This window comes from Falco rusticolus, chromosome 1 (genome assembly GCF_015220075.1).
Source record: "Falco rusticolus isolate bFalRus1 chromosome 1, bFalRus1.pri, whole genome shotgun sequence".
Taxonomy (NCBI): Eukaryota; Metazoa; Chordata; class Aves; order Falconiformes; family Falconidae; genus Falco; species Falco rusticolus.
This window is the reverse complement of record NC_051187.1, coordinates 39,433,759-39,456,784: the sequence shown is the minus strand read 5'-3', so window position 1 is coordinate 39,456,784 and position 23,026 is coordinate 39,433,759. Positions and strand designations below refer to the sequence as shown.

Here is a 23,026-nt window from a genome sequence, read left to right as displayed (position 1 = left end):
CCTTTTCTCCTGCCTGCACGCCCCTGAAGCCAGTACACAGCATTTGTTGCTCCATTTCTGACAGCATGCCAACCATGAAGGCAACGCAGCAGAGTGGCATATCTAGTTTTTTTTAACTAAAACATAGCACTTTGTGTTCTCTACACAGGTCAGACCTCTTTTTTCCACTACCCTCTCAATTGGATAGGAAACAGACAGTCCTTTGCTAGAGCTGATAGCCTCCAAGGACAAAACGCTACCACAGCAACAGTTTCCTAATCAGCTTCCAACCATAAATAATCTTGCATTCTCTTCTTGCTATACAAATTGTTAGAAATATTTACATAAAAAGGTATTATTGCTCTACTGACAATCAGTTTGACAGAAGCATTGATTTGCTGTCATCTAGCAAATTATGTTGCAAAGTTACTGCCTAGAAATAATTGCTGTCAATGCTATTAGTTGCCTGGAACTTGTTACTAGGACCAGATTGCTGTGCAGGCTAGTCACTGAAAGCTTTCTTGTAAAAGGCACAGACACCAGCTTTATAATCACCAAGTGCAACATACAGGTCCTTCAGGAAAGCACAGTTAAGATTTACAGCTAAGGTGATATCACACATTTACAGAGCAGCACCACAAATAAATTGACCATGTGTTTACAGTAGTTTTATTTACAAGTTACCACATGACACCTGTAGTACTACAGTTTTTATAACACCATTAGCATTAAAATAAGTCACACCTAAGAAGAGTAGGAGGCAGCAGAGAAAAATATGCACAGAGAATGGAGAAAAGCTATTCCGTTATAACTGAAAGTAGGTATTTTTCTACAGACTTTGAAAGTGAGGAGGAATATACACGTTGAGAAGAGCAAGTTCTTCAGCCCTGTTATTTCTACAGCATTAAAATTTTTGTACAGTGACACTTTAGTATGATGACTACTACACACTAGCAGTTAAATGCAAGTGGCGGGGAGATAACTGTCTTAATATCTTGCCTTCTGAGCACCCAGAAAGGAAAAACAAAACTTCCCTCTTTAAAGGGAAAGTTATCCAGGGCTGGTTTACTTGCAGAGCCAGTAGCACAGAATTGCTACTGGGGGCACAGGAGGGACAGAACTTAACGACTAGAGAGTTCCCATGCATTGCATATTGCCTGTGCGGTCTTATCTGGTCTTGAGTTAAGTAGGTGGTGAGCAAAATCAGTTGCAGCATTCCACAAGTCTTTTTACAGTGCCGTGATCTAATAAGGCTGAGCATAGCTTAGCAGAATCCCAAAATCAAGCAGAGAAAAAAAGCTCTCTTAGAATCCTTGGCTCTAACGATGCTGGTGTTGAGCCTGGGCCTTTCTCAAGAGGAAAAATGTGGAGGAGCAATTCCGGAGAAACACTCTAGATCTAGATGTATTCTGATGATAAGACTCGGAATAAGAAGCTTAATGCAGCATTAGATGCAACCCTTTTCTGCTTCAAAGTACAGCAGCAGCTTCCAGAAAGCAAACAAGTATTCAGGACCTTTTTATTTTTTCCCAGCAGACATCTTTAATAGTCTGGAGCAACTGTCAATGCACACAATCCATGCTAGTGGCTGGAAAGACAATGAAAATAAAAGCTGCACAGCAATAATTATTTCCACTACTAACTACACACAGGATATATTGCTTTTGGTACAATGCCATTTATTGTCACAAGAAGAAAACCAGTGATTAAGTTGAGCACACATTAATTATGCAGACCTTTGCCATGCTGGAACAGCAGCATATTATACTCAGAGAAACGTCACCAAGTCAGCTGTAAAAACAGCTTAATACAGTTCTCCCAAAATACCAAACTCAAAAACTAGTTTATAAATTAAGTTTAGCTACAAAAGAATGCTTAAGAAATGAGCACAGGTTTTTTTCTCCCCTTAATCCCCACACTTCGGTCTGAAGCGCTGCACTTCTGCTGCACATGAGAGCAAACACAGAGTTAGAACACGCAGCTATATTGACATCAACGATACTCTTAAGTATTTTTGAGTGTGTAAGCTGGCCTGCAGAAGTTTGTGTTCCCTCCAAATCTATGGCATACCTACTCAAAAAGCTGCAAAAGTATATACATGTACGAAAACTAACAAAAAGCTTTTTAAAAACACAGAATGCATTAAAAAGTCTAAAGTTTGATCTTGACTCTATGATGTTTCAACGACAAGTTAGAATATTTGTGAGTTTTAACACTTCCAGGAATAGAGGAGTTTTAGCTATTGAAATTAAAGGTGAACTAGAAGAAAGGCTTGACTAAAAAATCTTCCAGCTCACCTGTGATATAGTCAGCTCAGTGAGTCTCAAGCCAAAATTCTGAATATTCAGCATTTTTGCATTTGCAGTTTTAAGGCAGAAGAACATCTTCAGAACAAACCATTTAGTCTTGGATCTAACAACAACAAAAAAACAACCAACCAAACAAAAAACCCACATTAAAAACCCCTCCCAAACCCTAAAAGGTGCATCCAGAGTCTTGTAGTAATAGCAAATGTTAAGAACTTCTATGGCATTCTCTTACAGCTTTGGGTTTGGGTTGGGGTTTTTTGCTAGAAAAGCCTGAATTTTGAACTAGTTTTCATACGTGCTGAAGCATGCATCATGGCTAGAGAGACTAAAATTTTCCATTGTTATTTCTGGGTTGTGTATTCAAGGTCAGCAAGAAAATGGTAAGATGGAATTAACAGATCACTGTACTGCACAATGCCTTGGTTGGTGCCACTGCAACAACTGACTGCAGGGGAGGAGCTGCTGTGTCCTACACAGGTTTTCTCCCTAAAGCCAGCAGCTGTAACCAGCGTCCCTGGAGTCAGCTGCCGGTAACGAACCCAGCTCTGTGAAACGCAGCTGTGTCTTGGCTCAGCTTTACAGAAAAAAAAAAATTCAAAAAGCAAACAAAAGTTAAGCTGTGACACTGTAGGTCATCTGCAGCCATGAAAGATAAAGAGAAGGAAGAAGAAGGTGAAGTCATCGAGTCAGTCACAGCAGACAGAGGACTTTGGAGAAAAATACCAACATGGAAAGAGTAAAACCCTGAGGAAGAGAAGCATTGCTGGAAGACGGTAACCCAGCAAGATCAAAGGTCAGCACAGTCCAGGCAGCAATGGGAGGAGACTTGGAGTAGTATTTGTAATTGCTAATACAGTTGAATGTCACACAAACTCACAGAAAGACTTACAAGATATTTTTTAACTGTACTTTTAGATGAGAAAATGCTGCAAACTCAACATGCTGTCAAAGTATTTCCTACTCTTTTCTGGGAAATCAGGACTAGAATACTTTAGGGCTCCTTTTTTCCGCCTTCAAGTACAAACAAACTACTTCTGTACCAAGTAAAAGGAAAAGCTGGAAAGATCACACATTTCTCTACCACACTAATTAATGAAAAGGTAAGGAACCTAAGGAAAATGGGCTCTGGGTGTGTGTTGAGAGGAAGAGGAGAGGCAATTTTAGGGAAGTAGCAGGAAGCTTTCAGTATTCACAAGGTATGTAAAGATTCAGTTAAGAGAAAAGTCTGAACCAGGGACTGTTGGACTTCAGGCAGAAGCTCCCCACAGCGATAGAGAAACCCATTGGAACCAGGTTCCGTACCACATCTTAGCCAAAGGCATTGCTCCTTTCTGTTCCTTCTGTCCTTTTTTTATACTGCCTTCCCAGAAACCCACATACAGCTATGAGATCACATGCTGCACTTCCAACAGGAAGTCTCAGTTCTTCCAGCTTTCTTGCTTACCTCCTCACTAGATTTACATGCATTTAATTGAATCAGTAATCTGTTGTTTATTACCAGAAAGCTCGCTGATTCTAAAGAAGAAAGATTTTTGGATCGACTGGAACTCCTTTAGACTCTGAATAGGAAGACAGAATTCTGAGTAAATTGTCAATAGCAAGATATACTGAAAAAACAGGCAGCATTCTAGAAAACACCTGAAGGAAAGTCATCAGTGTGAGTAATGTAAAAAGGGGAAGGATATAGAAGGGTTACAGAACAACTCTTAACTTCCAGGATTAACCTTCACACAAACACTGCAGAGTGGGGCCACATTTCTGCCAGGGAATGTGAACGCTGCCCACCTTGCACCTGGCAGAGCACCAAGATGTTATTTTACAGACTCACCAAAGCCACCTTCAGAACCAGAGTTCAAGCTCTAGAACTCTTCTGAAGCTAGCTGCACTCACATGTGGTGAAAAGACATGCCAGAGCAAGATGACCATCAACAGACACAGCATGCATTGATGTGATGAAGTTTCCAAGTCTTCTACACACCTCAAATGTTTTTCTTATTTTTTAAGCCTAACGAGTGTTACATGTATGCAATTTAGTAGAAGGAGTAACTGAAAATGAAATGTGTACAACATAGACGCTGGCATCTTTGGTCTGCAGAGAAAGCCCTGGGGTCAGAGCTCTACAAAGCTTCATGCCATCAAACCTGCCCTACTATCTCCTCCCATCAACAGGGCTTGGACTCAAACATAGTTTCTCACAAGCCCCCATGAGTATCCGAGCGCACCATCTCCCCCACACAAGCAGCTCCATTTCCAGAGCATCCAGGGGCCTCTCACCAAAACAGGCCAGCCCACACAAACAAGCCCACTGCCAGACCCAAGCACCCCTCTCTACAGTCTTTTGACTCTTAACAGTTCAAGAGTGCCCACTAGAAGCTCACAGATGGAGAGGATCAGCGTCCAATTCTGGTGAAATACAGGAAATAACGGCATTTCAAACTAACCTACTTAAAGGATTACAAGAACATTAAGTCAATCAGTAACTTGTCAAAACCTCCACGAGACAAGCTGCAGCATAGCCGTACCTTGCAGTAACTCACTGAAGAACACACTACTGCAAATGCAGCCTTCTGCTAGGGGGAAAGAAACACAGGAAGCAAGAGGCAGCTAGTAAAAAAAAAAGTAAGAAAAGGCATAAACCTATCTATGGCAAAAATGAAATTCTGTAATATTCTGGGGGAAAAAAAATTAGAGTCTGCTGTGAAAGCCAGAGGGGAAGATGGAGATATGAATTTTGACAAGCCAGTTCTTGGAGTTGTTACAGACCTGTCAGTTATAGCTAAGCTCTCTTTAGTTTCAGGTCACATTTTCTGTGTTTTCATATTAATTAGAGAAGTTTCTAGCTGCCATTATCCAATGATACCTTTTTAAGAGTTCACTTCTTTGGCACAATCAGATTTTAGGCTAAAAAAAAAGAAATCATTAAAAGCCCATTACAGTGATGTAAGCTCACTTGCACTGCCCCCAGAAATCACACATTTCAAACCCTTGGCCTGAGAAGAACCTTTTTGTAGTAAAGTGAAAAAATCTGGTCTCTGAGGACTGCTCAAGTAATTATTTTCAAGATTTCATGGGAACAGTGCGATAGCTATATGAATATCAGTTTAAGGATCATCAAAAAAGCCTGACTCATCAGGTACACTGGAATCTATCTGCATTATTCTATGCTCACCAGTTCAAAACACTGATGATTTCGTAACTTTCTGGCACCAAAGAGAGAACATTTCTGCCTGTCTACAGAGAAACTTCACTTGTGGTTCTTTTGGATGGCTTCCCTAATTTAACTTCAAGCTGGTATAGTCAGTACAGTGGAACACACACACTCGAGTATTTACAAATATTAAATGTAGGATACTCACTACTGCAGTGTTCAAGTGACAGTCATTTTTTCAATAAGCTAATGTAATACACATCAGTGTATCCATGGTTTATAAAACAGCAGTTCATTTCAAAGCAAAATTCCAGTCATTCTATATATGCACAGTACTATGCTGATTTGGTAATACAGGGACACAATTTAATGATTTTCTTTGCATTTGTTTTTACAAGATTCAGATGCCAAAAACAAAACAGAACATTAAGTTACCTGATTTAAAAAAGAAAATCACATACGTTTACAACATCAAAAGAATAAGACGAAATATAAACCTTTGCTACTTACAATTGATCTATACAGATTAACCAAATCACAAATCTGTCACAATATAAACGTTTAATTGTTACAATGAATAAGAACATACAGAAAATGATTTTAATTTTTTTTATAAAATCTTCCTTTGCTTTTTTATTTTTAAACTTGCCATTAACTAAATTAGCTATGCAGGACTTGTGGGGTACATGACTAAGAAGGCACCAACAGTACAAAGCAAAGACAAAGCAGTTTGAGTATTTTAAGAGTGCTCTACACTGATACAACACAAGAAAAGGCAACAATAGTAAGTAAACCAGCTGCAACCTTTAGAAATTTGTTCTAGATTTACAAAGGTAGTCCAACTTTTACATTTCCTCCAATGTTTCACTTAGCTTGATCACAGCACATGCTACAAAAAACACTGTAAGCTTCACTTTACTAATGTGCACTTTTCACTAATTTAGTGTCTTGATTTCAATTGTTAACTAAACCATTTTGAACAACAAATGTATTTAAAACTTAGTAAAAGGATTGTGTGGACTTTTTTGTTTAAACCACTGCATTTACAAAAATATTTCCCCTAAAATCTGGGATTGCTTGAAGACATTGCTGTACAAATATAAAAGTACTATGCAAGGGACCAGATTCATGAGTATATGGTATGTATGTATAGACCTATATTTATACCATATCACTGTGCTGTAACAACACAATAAATTTATCAATAACCAAGGACTATATAAACTACACTAACATAAGCAAATATATATTAATAAAGTTTAAATCTATAGTACAGTTGCTCAGCAAACAACTTCGACATGGTATAAATATATCGTAGCATATTACAGTGGGCAGCAAAAACAGGTTCTTCTTTTTCTCATTCCGTAAGGAAAACCACGCTCAACTCCTTGGGTTTCGTTTGGCCACTGCTGAGTTACATCATCACTGCTACTCCTGAAAGCTCATAGTGCACCACACCGCTCAGCCCATGTAGTGTGTTGTACACTTCAGATTTGATACAGCGTGTAAGATTGATGAGGAAGAGTCTGGCGACAGTCAGGATAGCAGAGTAAGATGCTTGTTTGCCAAAGCATCCATGAGAATTTTACGTTTGCATATTTTTCTTCAGCTGTAAGGTTGGAATGTTTTTGACTGAACTGTTTACATTCCTTATTCCCAAAACATCTTTACCGTGACATATGCATGTTACTTTGATTAAGAGTTGCTGTTCTCCGCTCTAAAATACAAAAACTACGTAAAGAAAAAAAAAATTATAAAATGATGAAATAAGTGACCTAACTGTGTTGTTATAGGCACCTTCTTTTAAACTATTTTCAAAATCTGACCAAAAAAAAATCATGCTTCTGCATTTGACACATCAACAAGTTCAACCCAACAACATTTACTAAATTCAGTAAAAGACTGATGAATGTGGTTACTGATACCAATGGCTGCCAATTAAGATGCAGTAAGAATAGCTGAAGAAGAAAGCCCGAAAGCACCAGGTGTTAGGTAAAGCAAACCCTCGGCTTCTCACTCTGGGAAAGCAAGGAAGAACACACAGGTAAGTCTACATCTCCCCAAAAATCCAAAATTAAAGAAAGTACTAAAAAAAGAATTGGGAAGGAAAAGGGTGAAGTAAGCTGCCAAAGTTCTTCCTTAACTTAAAACTGAGGTGTTACAAACTGATTTCAGTAACAGTCATCTTTCCAACCAGGCCACAAATGATTCCTGTAGTGATGATGATGGTACAAGTAGCAGAGATTCTAGAAATATTTCAACTTTTCAAAACTGAGAAAAGCGTTTTGGTAAAGATGTGTAGAAATGTCAAGAGAATTTCTACACTAGTATCAACAGTCAAGTGCATATTTCTATAGAAATGTTTTTCGCATAGGTTCCATACCACAACTCAATGATCACTTGTGCAGTGTCCTGACAATGCTCCTAATGTGTTCCCCACAACAGATATTTATGTACCACAGGAAGTTCCTAATAGAAAATGCCCTTTAATGATGAACCCTTGCTTATCAAAAATGAGTTTTGGCAGACTAACACTTAAAACTATAGGAAAAAGAAAATTTTGAAATGGAATCTTGTAAGCACCCTTATCTATTGAAGTCTAAGTTAATGGCTTTCTAGATTTCTTTGAAGAGCAGACTAAATGGTATGAGGAAGCCTGGAGTTATTAACCAGCAAGCATCCTTATATACTACGGTAGCAATTGAACCTGATTTCCATTCAAACACATTACCCAAGAGGAAACCAAAAACTAATTCTTAATGTTAATGTGAAGATATAAGATTTAAATTTATTTCCAGGAATTACAAGTGCATTTTGTTCATATTAGCAAGCAGTCTTTATACAATCCACTCTTCACTGCTGCCAAAATAAAATGAGAAAAAGACAGCAGAGATATGAAAAGCTAAAAATAGAACTATTTTTCCTAAGTTATTTGTTGAATAGCATTTCAGTTGAACACAACTCAGAGGTAACAATAGATTATTTTTTTTTCTCAATCATAGGCATGTGGCACTTAGACAATCATCTTTGCACAGAAAGCTTTAACAGTCATGCGAGGGCACAGTAATTATTTTAAACAAGGCAAATTTCTCACCACAGAGAGCAGTGGGGAAAGAAAAGGAGGCACTGCACTGGAACATAACACCTAGTAAACTCCACATTATACAATTTCAGTAACAAATACTTGAAAAGATCATTAAAAGGTATACAATTTTAAATGTTATTTAGTGCTAGCTTTGTTTGGTTGTCCTAACTCAGCATTATCAGAAAAGTTTGATAGTACTTGACAACAGAACAGTACTTCATGTCACGAGCTCATGGAGGCTTGATTACAAATCACCATAGTGTAGGTTGCAAGAAATGAACTTGAGATGCTGACATGCTGTAGGAGCAAAAGTAAAATCAAACTTTCTCATTTAAAGATGCAGTGTTCCTCTCTGCAAGAATTCTGAACGTCAGTGATTAGATTCAAATGTAAAAACTATCAATCCTCTTTTGAAGCATTTCATTGGTATGCAGGATGTAGACCGGGTTTATTAACATCATATTTTGGTTTCTTGCTTGCCACCAGATATGGATGCCTTCCACAGAGAAAAGCATTCACCATTAGGTCATCATGCCATTTTGTTCTTTGTTAATCTTCCACCACACGGTCAGTAAATATAAGTTGGCGAGCTGCCACTCATTCTCTTTGTGCAAGTCTTATAAACACTACTATATGGTATGAACTTTGGAAGTACTATGCCTCCCCAACATGGTTAAACTTTAAATGATCTCTTTTAGAAAAGGCTGGGAGAAAAAGGTACAAATTTTGTCAATACATGGAAAAAAATGGTTCTTAGATGAATTCAATTAAGTTGGGTTCCTATGTGGCTCTTAACGCTGTATAGAATTACCTGTATGTACAGCATAGGACACCCAAACAAGTGCATAAGCAAGATTAACATGAACACAACTTATGCTGTAACCCATAGCACAATGGTATAAACTCTGCTGGATGCTAACCATTTCTATTTAAAAAGGAAGTGCAAAAAAAACCTGGGATGTCACTGACTTAAAGTGCCCTGAATAGTAGCTTTTCTAAAAAAAATGCCAGCGACTTCAGAAGAGTCAGAAAAAGATAGTTCATGGTGTAAACGTCTTACAGGTTAATGAATTATCTTCTCGGATATTGATCCAGGAGTGAAAGGAACCACTGCATCTTTCAAACCAGAAAGCAAGCAGTTAAAATACGGCCAGCAGTAGGTGCACTTACAGTACAGTACTGCAACAGGTCAACAATGGGCATTACGCATAGGAGTGTCAATTACAATTCTTCAGGCTTAAAAGATTCATTGAAAGCATGAAAAGCCAAAACTACCAGGAACTGCCCTCCTGAATGGCTCAAAGGAGTTAGTGGATAAGCTGAGAGAGGCCACAAGACATGACCAACAATAAAGAACTGGGAAGAGGAACAGCAACGTTTGAGCATGCCCAGTCCTTTAAGTCCTTGCCCTACAAAAAAGAGCAGAGACATGTTTCAGTGAAGAACATTTTAACATCGCCTTTTAAAACAAGCATACTTTCCTATTTCTGTGCTTTAGGTACACTATGTTTACCATGAGTCAGACACAGTGGTATCAATATAAGTTAAAAAAAATTTTGAACAAATCAGACTGGATATCAGTACATTACATTTTGGATCTTCGAAAGATTAGGAACATTAATTGTAACTAACAAATGAAGTACATTATTTGGTTGTCTGAAAATCTGTTATTTTCACATTGCTTCTCAATTCCAAAAACTACGGTCAAGGTGGAAGTTTTGAATCTCAAGAAATAACATGCTGAGAAGAGCTAGCTGATACAGTGCAAGGGGGGAGTGCAGGGGAAGTAGAAATGCACAGGAAGAGACCGTTACTGTCCATTTTAAGCCAGTTCGTGGCAATTGGCCCTCACTGGGAGGCCGACTGATGTTTAAACTGTCGTGATGTGGAACAGCTAATAATTCTGGCCACAAATGACTAGGACACATTACCAGCATATCATTATCAAGCCAAGTACCATATTTAAATTTCAGTATCACATCAGCCAAATCAACTCTTCACAGCAGCATTTGGAGGTAACATTTTTAGCAAACCAGAAATTTCCATCAGCACCTGATCACTGATATCTTTACCCCTAATCTCTTTATCCCTTAATCTCTAATACAACCTAGGTAAGTATGGTCTGGGCAAAGAGGCAAGCAGCAGAGATCAGAAACTATGATCTACCACAATGTTAGCTACTTGGTCTCCCTTCCTTGATACTACATGGCCTATTAGTAACAGGTTTCATTGTACTTCTAAAAATTTACGTCATTTTCTTCCAGAACATACACATGTACTGCTGATGCCTCTTGTGCAGAATTAGCTTTAGAAAACATGGATGGGAAATAAGCATCACTCATGTCACTGTGTCCCAGGTCTATTTCTGTGGGCAATGCTCAGCTAGTAAGAGCCAGATGTATGAACCTCAGATTTACCTAATTTTTGATTATTTAAATAGTTTCAAATGTTAACTAATAAGCTCAAATAAACAAAATACAGTATTTATAAAGATAAAAATTTCAACTGTGAGCTTCTATACATTTGAATATTCAAGCCAGTGGCAACAGAAGTTACCCTACTGAAGTAAAAAACTGCTTTCAAGAGTTTCCTCCACATTTCTTTCCTATGAATTCACTATTAAATAAGAAAATGGGGAATACGCAATACTGAAACTGAAACCCCATTTTTAGTGCAGAAGAATCATTGCTTACAGCAAAGCAACAAAGCTTCTACACACTGCTATCAGAGCCACAGATTTTTTGCAGTGAGGAAGTTCACTGGCTCAAAACAACCCTTCTGCTGTGACTGCCAACAAAAGATGGTAATTGTAGGACGCTGCTGCGGATGGAGAATAGCACAGAAACTACTTTAAAGATTGTAGAACAGACAATCTGGATTAGCCTGTCTTCTTCAGTTTGTTTTTCTTTTCCAGTCACAAAACTTGGATACCTTATTAGTATCACAGAAGTTTCACAAGTATTACAAAAATTATTCAAGTCATTATTTGACCAATTTTGTATGAAACTACTAAGACTTGCAAGCCTCGTGGTGTATGAAGGCCAGTTAAGTTCATTGATTTTTTAAAAAAAAAAGTTGAGACCGTGAATATCTGTATATTTTAAATTAACATTTTAAATCCTCAAAAGATTAAAAAGATTATTTGTAACTAATTTAAGAATAGGTATCTAAATATTCTTATTTACTCACAGTTTCAGAGGTACTTAAAACTGAAGTTAAATCACACTGAAGGTTCATAGGGTTTTTTCCCCTTTAAAATAATTTAAAGGGATTTCTCCTCTGTACATTACATTTAAGGAAGAATTTTTAAAAGCCTTCGAAGCCATGTGACAAAGTAGTCTATAATATATGAAGAACATTGCCCCCCTTAAGAAGTTTTTTGAATAAAATTTGCATTTCAAAGTGTTACCACAGCTTTTATTCTGAGAAGCACTATTTAAATTTAATTCTTATTCCTTAAACGTAACATAAAACCTAGGTAAACGTCTCTGACAATCACAAAACTTTATTGAATAAACAGAATAGGACTGAAGTCAAATGAATAAGCATAAAGCTATCCTTGAACAGCTAGCTATGGTATCAATAGAAAAGGTTAAGTTCTATGTTGCACTGGTGGTAACAAAGTTCCAAAATGCTTCCCCCTGCCCAAGTGGTTCCGTATTGCTGTGAGACTTTACCTATGCACAATTTAAGATCGATATCCTGGCTGGAATCTAGCAGTTTCCTCAAAGATCAGCTCTTTCAGCTTTTCTTTCGGCAAGTCATCCAACTCCATATCAAACTTGAAGGGCGCTTCAGCTACAGGCTTAATAATATAAAGAAATATTATTACTTTTTTTAATATTACTGTCCTGTTGAATTTCACATCATCTTTTTACGGGGGGAAAAGTCTGAAAATGTGCTTCATGGAATTATCTAACACTGTGCAGTCTTCATGGAAGAATTCATTCTCTTAGTCCTTTGTAGGCTTTATATATTAGTTTACCAAATTTATATCAAACCATAGTAAGTAGCTACTCAAATATAAACCACAAGTTAAAACATTTATTAAAGGCTCATAACCGAGTATCTTCCCAAAGAAAAAATTTCCGAAACATTAGTATTTCTTGGAGTAAACATATCTGTTCCTTTAGGAAAACCAGCTTATTTCCTCCTCCCCTACTTCTCACCAAAAGTAACCTGAAATCTCATCATAGCTGTGTGCTAAACTACAGCGAGTTCAGATTTGGGCATTTTAAATGCATCATCTGTTGGGAAACTCCGTTATTCTCCTCCTTTATCTCAGACATTATGGAACAAGACCATAGCGAGCTGACAAGCTCCACAGTCAGGAGAGCACACCATAGCATCTATTTACAGCGTTGTTCTAGTACACCATTGCGGAGGCACAAGATTTTGGTAAACTGATGCAATTAATTCTTCAATGCCATTAGAGCAGTAGAAATACTGCCCTTAAACTACTGAGGAAAATAACCTGTTGCATCATTTAATCAACACTTAAACAATGTCTTTACCTCATCACTTGGATCGTAATACTGCTCCAGATATGGATGGGCTAAAGCTTGCTCCACTTCAATCCGCTTATGAGGATTAAAGGTCAACATTTTATCCAACAAATCAAGAGCTAAGAGGAAAAAAAAAGTTAGCAAGAGTTAAATACACACTTCAAAGTACAAAAGCGTTATAACATTGACATCACACAGTAAATATATGCTACCCTAAATTCTGCACTAATTTCAATTTGCATCTGGAATTCCCCAGCTGCCGCAGCAGTAACAGAGGGAGCAGACTGCTTCCTGTAACTGGGGCAGAGTATCTTTGCTGTCCCAGTGGATCGGCATTCCTTGGCAACAGTTGCATTTGGCACCACCTGGTCTAATGGAGGTGCACCCTCCTTTCAAGGGCTCTTCGGTGTCGGGATGAATGTCGAGGGAAGAAATGCGTAGAACCCTATGGTACAACCTGGTTTTAACTACAGCAGAAATTGAATAGGATTAGGCTTTTTCTTCACTCGAATAGATGCTTTGTGCCAAAAATCCAAACCAAGGTAGAGCTTTTCTGAAGCGAGTAAGTAATCAAAAATATGTTCTTGTTCTGAAAAGAAAACTCGGCTGTTCGCTGACAAAAGCGTCATCCAGAAGTCATTGGGAGTTCTAGATCAAAGTAAACTATTGTAACACAACTAGCAGGCCAGAAGATACTCTCCAGCTAAGAAGCAAATATATTCATATTCATGAGATTCAGGCAAAATCTGTTGAAGACAACTCAAAAAGAATCCATAGAGAACCTGAAGATCCAGTAAGACAGACAGTGAGGTCTGATGAAATTCTGGACAAATGCTACAAGTCAGAGTTACTGCAATTGCTCTGCTACTTTGATTGTAAAACATTTTCCTTTTCCAGGAAAACAGAATGATGACAGTACCAAGAAGCCCAAAGATATCTGCACTATCCTAAATTCTGTTCCATTTCTTCTCCTCACCACATCATTTATGACACAGAACTTTAACGGAGGCTGCTTACTGCAGCAAGTAGCTGTAGCTTTGCAGTAGGATGAGATGCTTACCAAGCACTGCAGAAGAGGCAGAACTTTACCACTGCACTCAATGGCAGCTTGAAGAAGCCACAAACTTACATGTCAATTAACATCAAATATTTTGATGCGGTTTTCTCAATGCTGGAAACTGCTCTGTCAAAGGTACTCTGAGGATTTAGATGAAAAGGTGCTGCAGGAGTCTTGCAAACAGCATGTTCCCCTAGCAGCTCAGCCTATCACCATCGCTACAATTTCAGCAGTCACAAACCCATGGTAAAAATTCCCACACTGATGAGCACACTCATAAAAGCAGAACAAACCACTGCTGTTTCTCTCAACAATAAGGATAATCACCCTGCAGATAATCACATCTGCAGAAAACAGCTTTTACACGGTAGTTCAGTACCTGATCATATTCACGAAGAGTAAATTATCCTATCACTTTCAAAAAAACCAAAAAGTGACTTAACAGTTGTGTCAGAGCAAGCAGAAGAGCACTGTACTGTGCACACAACCACCCTAAAACTGTATGAAGTAGAATGTAAAAGGCAAGTTAATAGCCATCTAGCAAAACAAAATCACATACAGCCTTTGTGAAAGCCTTGTTACGAGAGGCAACGATCGTTACCTTCCTTGCAGTTATGGTAAGTGGAGCAAAAGTTATAAAAGCGTTTGTTAACCCATTCGATTTTAACCTTTCACACAGGGTAAGAAGCCACACTTCGGTATTACCCTGCTTGAGCTAGAGCTGACACATGGTTTGCACAAACTACACTGAGTTCAGCAAGAAGCAGCTCTCTCATATCTGACTTTAGAAACAAAGTTTCAAGATTTGTTTGATGCCTCTGTCAAAATCCAAAGCCTGTGTTCCGCACTTGAGTAATGTATGGTGCTCTCAAAGACTGTAAGAGGAGTCAGGATTTACGTTTTACATGTAAATTAAAGATCAAACACCGCAACACAATCTGAGTTACTGAAATTGCTTTAAAAAGATAAGCTAGTAGAGGGTTTCATGCTGGTTCATGATTTTATATTAGACTTATACTGCCGTTTTAAGGGACCTGCATGTTCTATTTCCAATATGGATAAAGATAAATTCTTAGGATGGTTTTAAAAATCCCACCCTGCCATTACTTTCTGATACAGTGTAATAGAGCATAAAATACCTTTGGGGTCAGCATTTGGAAACAGCCTGTTCCATGGTACCTTATTTTTGTGTGGTAGGGAAAGCAAGTAGTTTCTGGCCTTTAAATTTATTATACAATTCAAATCTTCTTGGGAAGGGGATCCAAGTATACCTAAAAAATACAAACAGTACTGCATTCTATGAAAAACACATTAAAACGGTTATATCACATTTGCTAAAACTCCATATTAAGACTGCTGGGAAGAAGATTTCAGACTACATGTTTTTAAGAGTACAGAATGCCTTAGAAACTTTAGACACCTTTAGTAAAAAGGTTTAAGTTACTTTTTCTTGTAAACAAATGCATTTGAGTTTTCTAATGATCAGTAATATGTTTAAAAGATCCCATTAAGTGGCACATCTATTGACATTTTTGCAAAAAGGTGACCTGGACCTAATAGTATATCTGAGCTTTTTTTAATTGTAAATTTATTTATTTTTAAACCACCTCCCCTGATGTAGTAAATAAATTCATAAATACCCTCTAGTTGGCCCCCAAATCAATTATTTGTTATAGAAATCACTGCAGAAATAACTCCAGGGAACAGATGATACACCTACAGATCCATACGTTATACAGTGGCCAACAAGGGAAGGAAACTAGCGACCAAGCCCAGTGTAGCTGATAAAGGTGGAGAGACAGACAGGTGTGGAAATGCTACTTCATATAAAGCTTACCAAGGATATGGTTAAGTTGGTCAAGGTAGTGTTTTCCTGGAAAGATAGGCCTGTTGGAGAGCATCTCTGCCAGAATACAGCCTACTGACCAGATGTCAATAGACTTGGTGTAACCCTGCAAGCAAAGGGAAAACACATTTTTGTCAAAGAAATTTTTGCATAATTGCAGCAACATGTTACTTCAGTGAATTGTGAAAGTGTACGCAAATAGGTTTTTTTTTTAGATGAGTCGTGCTTATTGAAGCCGTTTGGTTTTCTGTACAGAACGAAATAATTAAGAATTGTATATCAAAACACTGCTTTGAAGGGGTTGCAAGAACTGAAGTATGCAAGATCTGCTTTTCCAAAAGGATCCTCTAAGTTTAGCTGAACATATTACCAACTGCAAACTTTTGAGACTCCCTGATTTCATAGGAAATTTTAGTAAAGATGATGTGGGAAGGCCAACAACAGTAAATGGGATGTAAGAATGGAACAAGAGGCCATACTTTCATGCGTATGAATTGCCCGTGTCATGCATAAGAACAGGCTTTTATCCTGAAGCACACTAGTTACACCAGTGCCTGGGTAACGTGGGGCAAGTTTACCTCAAGAACCCCTGGCCCCATAAGCTCCCTGGCCTGACTGTCCCACACCCTGCTGCCCACTACCTCCCCCTCCCAACTAGCAGGGACCTTCCAACAATCGCTAGTAACTTTGCTGAATCCACAGCCACCTCGGCATTTGATCACCTAACCATTTGTTTTCAAGGCACTTGAATTCTAAAAGGAATCAGGCTATAGGCCAGGAAATTTAGGTGACCACCTCTTCATGGAACACACACAGTATTTTCTTGTAAAAGCTGCTGATGTAAAAGCAGCTGCTTGCAAAAGCTGCTGATAAATGTATGTGGATATCCAGAAATACGGTTAAATTGCCCTACGTTTATGGCCTTAATGTGAGTTTAATATACAAGAAGTAGCGGGGAAAAAAACCCCCTTGATTGCAGAGTTTACTATTTTCTAAAAGTGCATTAGACACGCTATTGCCAAAACAAATTAAACCCAACAACCGATGAAGCAGTAACCCAACAGAAACAGCAAAGTCTTCAAGGAATATAATAACACGCAGGTGCAGATGTCACATAGGTATTTTGCTAACAAGTGCACGGCTGTAGAAACTAATGCAAAGTTTATGAAAGGTACCCATTACCCACACCACACAGGGACTGGGTACACCTTCAAACAGCCGCAGAAAAACATAAGAATAATTCCAAGTATAAAAACCACAAAGGGATGATTTCATTAAGACTATGGGAATGCAATTCAGATTGACACACAACAAAGATCACAAGCCTTCAGCATCAGATGCACCCTCATTATACATTCTAAACCCAAATTAAGATGTCAAGATAACATTAAGGCAAAATTTGCAAGCCTTGATGAAGGAAGCAGTAAAATGCTCTTATTACTACTACTTCTGTCCTCCTCTGGAAAAGCATTTGATGGAAAGAAGTCTCATGACTGGCAAGGAATTGGACACATGGAACTCATGCCCACAATTACTCAGTTGTAGTGTCCAATAACTGTATCTGAAATCACCAATTTACTGCAAGCCAGCAGATGTACTGCAAATCCTTATCCTAAAAACATGGGAGCAGGGTAGGGGGGAAGCAAAACTGGTACTCCCAGGTGAACAACCAGCAACAGAAGCGCCATAGCAGCGCACCATGGTTCCTACCTTAGAATTCAGCATGATTTCAGGAGCCCTGTACCAACGCGTGGCCACATATTCTGTCAAGAATCCTGTGTGATCATGATCTGGATCTGCAACACGAGCCAGTCCGAAGTCACAAATCTGGTTTTAAAAGAAGAGAGAGAGAGAGAACACTAGGAGTATTAGATATACAGCTTCCAACACTTCACCCTATCCCAACCCATGACGTAACATCTACAAATACAGTGATGATCACCTATATTTTTAGAAACAGGTTACTGCATAAAGGTTAAGGAAAATATTTTTCGTTAAGTATAACAAGTATCTGATTAGGCCACGGAGGGGCCAGGAAGAATAAGATTTGGGGGAGAGAAGGGCGGGGGTGGAAATTTCTTGGTGCACAATTTATGTTCCACTATGGGCTTATGTAACACCTTCTCTGCCAGACAGGTGACAAGATACACTGCTCCAACTTGTTATTAGAAATTTACAAAAAAAAAAAAAAGAGAGAGAGAGAAAGATACTAAGGTTTCCAAAAAAACCAAAATTATCAACGAACACATTTGTAGCAAAGTTCAATACCCCTTTTTACAAAAGCTACCATCACAACTGCATCTTTGCACAAGAACCATCCTACCCAGTCATGAGATAATGGTAGACCGGAGAGATTATAGGTTGCTGAAGGAAGTATGAGCTTCAAAAAACCCCAAAACCAAAAAAACACAGGAAAGTATTTCTGAACCCTGTATCAGGAAAAAAGTTTTATCTAACCATGAAAAGAAAAATAAACTGATCTAGTGAGTTCAGCAAAAAGGAAAAAGTGTTTTTATCTATACACTGGTAAGAAGGCTCCACAGCTTTCTAAGCTATTTTAGTGTCCTCTCTCCAGAGAGAAATTAAGAAAACTGAAAATGTGCAGTGTTCTAAGTACAGCAGCTGTTCCTTTCCTACCTTCCAAAAGGTAAATGGCAAGCTTGTTGAGTGGTACATTACACACATCCACATGCTTTTGCTACCACCAAACAAATACCAGTTTATGATAATTATCAAGTTCCACACAAAGTGCATTTGCATGAAAGAGTATGTACTCTCAGGAAAACACAGCATCAGATGTAGGAGTGGCAAACAGGAGGTTCCTCTGATGCCGTTTGATGATACATCTGATGATGGTTTGTAATAGTTACTCTTTGACAGTTAATTGTGGACACTGATTATATTAAAAATGTGGAGTAAAAGTATGTTGTAGTCAATAAAGACTGTAATGGACAATCCTATCAAACCCGCAGAAACCTCACTGTACCCTGGCAACCTACTCCTTTGTCTTCCTGGGGGGGCAGCCTGCGAACAGTTGATAGGTCAGCTAAGGAAGAAGTGATGCAGCTGCCTAAAGGCTACATCTGAAAGATGAGATTCAGCAGCTGGCTGTCACACAGGACTGAGGAAAAGGCAGTGATGACATTCATGAGCCAGGCTGCATGGGATGACTCCTCTGACTTCGGCTACATATTAAATCAGCACAAATAACCAGAAGAGCCTCCTGTGAAGACAGTTTATGGACTTCAGAATATAATGTGCAGGCAGGCAAAACTGTTGTAATCTCTTCCTCCTAACCTCAGAAAAAAGCTACATTAGACTATAGGCAAGGAGACTTAACCAGAATTCTAATACCACACCTAAGCAAAGTGCTATGATCTGTTATTACTAAGACAAAAGAAGACAGACACTCTGGTCCACAATAAGGAGAAAGAACTGAATTACAGTGTCTGTGAATCTCCCAACTCAAACAGAAAAATGCTCATGGGATGGAAAGGAAGATTAACGACAAAGAGAGCTCATTAAAATGTCAAAGAGCCCCTGCTGACTAGAGCAGGAACAGGTTAAGCAGAAAAGAAGAAACACCATTAGTGAGAAAGGCATCAAGGTTGAAGCTGCATGAAAGAGGCTTTTGGCTGTGCGCAGTGTGTTCAGCAGCTGCAGAGCTGACCAGGAGCATTAGCAGGGCAGAATAAAAGAGAAGCTGGAGGGGCCAAGCATTCTGCCTGAGCTCCCAGGCGCTGGGGCCCAAGCACAGACTGACTGCACCCTGGTGAGGGCAGAGAGTTGCCCTGTGGCAAGTTAACAGTGGAACGCAGTTACCAAAGCAGCTACCCTATTTAGGGCTGGGCGAGGAAACTGCGAGTCCACTATGCCTGTTAAAATAATTGGTGAAAGTCAAAGCACCAGAAGGAGGTAGGCTTCTCGGTCAGAACTAGAACAGAAGAATCTGTGAGAGCAACACAATGACAGGCAAACATTTCTTGGCATTTTGACATAGTCATAGCACAGAATAAAAAAACTACATAATGGAAGACCCAGGTATGTCAGTCAGTGCTTCATGCCTTGGAGCGACAGAACAGACACTACCAAGAGCAAAGGAATGACTTCCCCACTAAATAAATAAATAGTCAGCATCCTATTTATACATTTAGCTTCCACTTCTCGAAAACAACGTTCTTGTAATCAGTATCAGGTATGCTTTGCTTTGCCTTTTGTTGTTTTTTGGGGTTTTTTTCCCTTTTAAACAGAGATGGCTTAAAATCAGATGAAGCTATCAAGCAGACAGGAAGATTTATGAGGATCACATACATATGACATTCACAAAGCAAATGAAATGACACTCAGCAGTGCACCTACTATACTGAAATATGTGAAGTTGGATCGTTCAGTAGCCTCTGTGTGTGTGTGTTTGTATAAAAAGAAAAGGAGAGGCTTCCATTAAGTTTAGTTGTCAGTGGTAAGATGACATTTGAAACAAGTTACGTCTCTAGAGGAACTGATAAAATCCTGAAACAATAACTTGCAGTTTTCCTCAAAAACCCCTTTCTCATCTCTTTTTTGTCAAGCCAATTGAGGTATCTAACAATGCTTGGATGTCTAATACTTGGGAGTATTCACTATGTAGATAGAAAAGCACAACTTATAAATAATATTGCTATAATGTGTTAACGTTCCAACCAAGTCAAAGGAGTAGATTCTCAGCTAGGGTAAGCTGGTACACTGAAGGCACTAGTTGAGAATCTGTTCAAAACTACTTTGACCTCATTTTCTGAAATACTAATGCCACTGGCCTAGGAAAATTATATGGTATTGGGAGTTTTTATGTAACTTATTTCGTTTACAGAACTGTAAAACAGGTCAAACTGTTGGATGCAGATAATAATGAAAGCATGTGAAAGTATTTCTAAAAATGTTAGATACTGTTTCCTGCCTGTATACATTAAGTTCCTTCATGGAAAGATGCTGAGCTGCAAAAGAGAAGACCAGTATCTTCACCACCCAGGACTCTCACTGGAGAGAGATCCCAAGCTAGCAGTTTTCATGGACTCTCAAATCTAACCTTTCACTGAAAATGCGTAACAAGAGACAGCAGGTAGGTGGAAGGATGTGCTTTCACGAGCTTTCACTCACTATGTGGTAAGTCGTATTTAAGGTCTCATTTAACTCTGTAGCATATACTAAGGAAACAGAAACAGCTTTAGGTTCTGCACTTCTGCCCTGAGCATTTCAGCTGCTTAGGACAAGCTACAGGATTCACAGACAAACTGTGTCAATAAAGACTTCTAACACATCTTTCCTGGAAATGGAATCTACTATGATCCAGAGGTCAAGATCATGTCTAAAGGGAAAAGAAAGAAGGAGCTCTTGCTACAACCTGTAGTACTCTGAGCTCCAGAAAAGATCAACAGCTTGCTCTCATAACGCCATTAAAGAAAGAAGCTAACGGCATTACCACTGAAGATGAACAACCTTTCTATTTTCCTCCTTCCGAAAGTGTGATTAAGTTGTTCATTTTCACAGTATGCTGTGTTTTGAGTTTATGTACAATAACCAACTGTGTAAGCACACACACATACAGAGCTGACACACAGACTTGCAGAATGGCCCTAAAAGAAACTAGTGAGTACAAGTTCAGCATTCATCCAACAAGGCCTAACATGCACTAGTTTTCTCACCAATTCTGTTGTTTTAAAGCTTATGTGTGGTATTAATACAGCACCAGAGTTCCCTTTAGGTTATGAAGAAGCATATGCTCTGTCACGCAGACTACCGTATTCTGCAGTAGGAAGCACATATTGCAGTGGCACGCTGCTTTTAAAATGTTATAAATATAATGTGAACTTAGTGAACACTGTTACAATTTATTATTTTGCCATACAGTGAGCTTACGGTCTTTTTCATGACCATCTTACTCATGTTAAAACATTGCCTTTTATTTTTTTATTGCCTTTAATTGCACATAGCACAGAGCTACGCTCATACTGTTCTTTTCTACTTCTATCACACAGTCGTCATAGACTCTACTCCATTTTTTTCATGAACGGGTTAATGCCTCGAAGCCATCTGATGTAATAACAGCTGCTGAAATCCCATAGCAGGAGTCAGAGGTGACTGGTCCAGCAGCACCGTGCATTAGGAAAAGCTGACAAGTAGCGATGGGAATGTAAAGCAAACTGATCACATAGCCAGTATTTAGAATGAACCAGCATCTGAAAAGCAAGGACTTTTCTTGGAATTGTGACAAACTTGTATGGCCAACAACTGGTTTGCATTTTTAATAAGTTATTTTTGTTTTGCTTGGGTGTTTTTTTTAATGAGAAAGCTAGAGCTACTTTAAAAAACAAAGTGTAATTAGGTGCAACACAGTATGCAACACAGTTGTACCACGTCAGATCAAAGTAATGTAAGCTCCATAATCTCGCTCCATCGGCGGCCAACAGCATACACGTAATGCAGTGTGTAAAAGGGAACATACTCCAGTGCTGCTCTACTAGTCCCTCTCATCTTCCACGGATTTGCCACCTTGAGACTCTTATCCCGAGGCAGCAGCACTCAATAGCTGCTGCTTCTACTCACTTGCTTGGTGTTTTTCTAAGTCACACCATCTGTAGCACCTACAGTGCTCTGTGGTACCAAATTCCACAGCTCAACAATGCTGCACGTTAACTACTACGCCTTCACACTCTGACCATGCCACCTGCTCCTTTCATTCCCCCCTCCAGCCTTTTTAATAGGTAAAAACAGTGAACAACTGCTCTCTGCTCACCCTCCCTAGGCGTAACAATTTTATCACATTCTACTGTGTTCTTTCTTTTCCTCAAGCACTACCTGCCAGCAGAGGAGACCTAAGCTAAACAGTTCTTTCTGATACAGAGAGAGGTACCGTGAAGCGCCGGTCTCATTTTAAAAAGGTATCATAGGGAGAAGTGTGGTAACTATGATCACACAGAACTGAAGACTCAAACCCAACAAAGTTGTAGAATGGCATGTTTTCTGTTTTATTCTCTATTTCTGTTCTAATTCTTCACACTTGGTTTGCTTTACTGAATGCCGCTAAGCATTGAGCTGACATTTTCCAAGAGCTACAACACCTC

General features: G+C 38.8%; 1 protein-coding gene across 1 annotated transcript in view; it reads right to left on the bottom strand.

The window, feature by feature from the left end:
- Positions 1-5,780: 5,780 nt before the first annotated feature.
- Positions 5,781-23,026, bottom strand: part of MAPK1 (mitogen-activated protein kinase 1) — a 36,876-nt gene continuing 19,630 nt past the window's right edge. Inside the window, exons 4-9 of the mRNA XM_037375514.1 lie at positions 17,640-17,756; positions 15,921-16,035; positions 15,223-15,354; positions 13,036-13,145; positions 12,199-12,326; positions 5,781-9,930 (exon numbers count right to left, since the gene is read on the bottom strand). Coding sequence (XP_037231411.1) covers positions 12,210-12,326; positions 13,036-13,145; positions 15,223-15,354; positions 15,921-16,035; positions 17,640-17,756 — 591 coding nt within the window. The 3' untranslated portion in view covers positions 5,781-9,930; positions 12,199-12,209. The remainder of the gene's footprint in view (positions 9,931-12,198; positions 12,327-13,035; positions 13,146-15,222; positions 15,355-15,920; positions 16,036-17,639; positions 17,757-23,026) is intronic.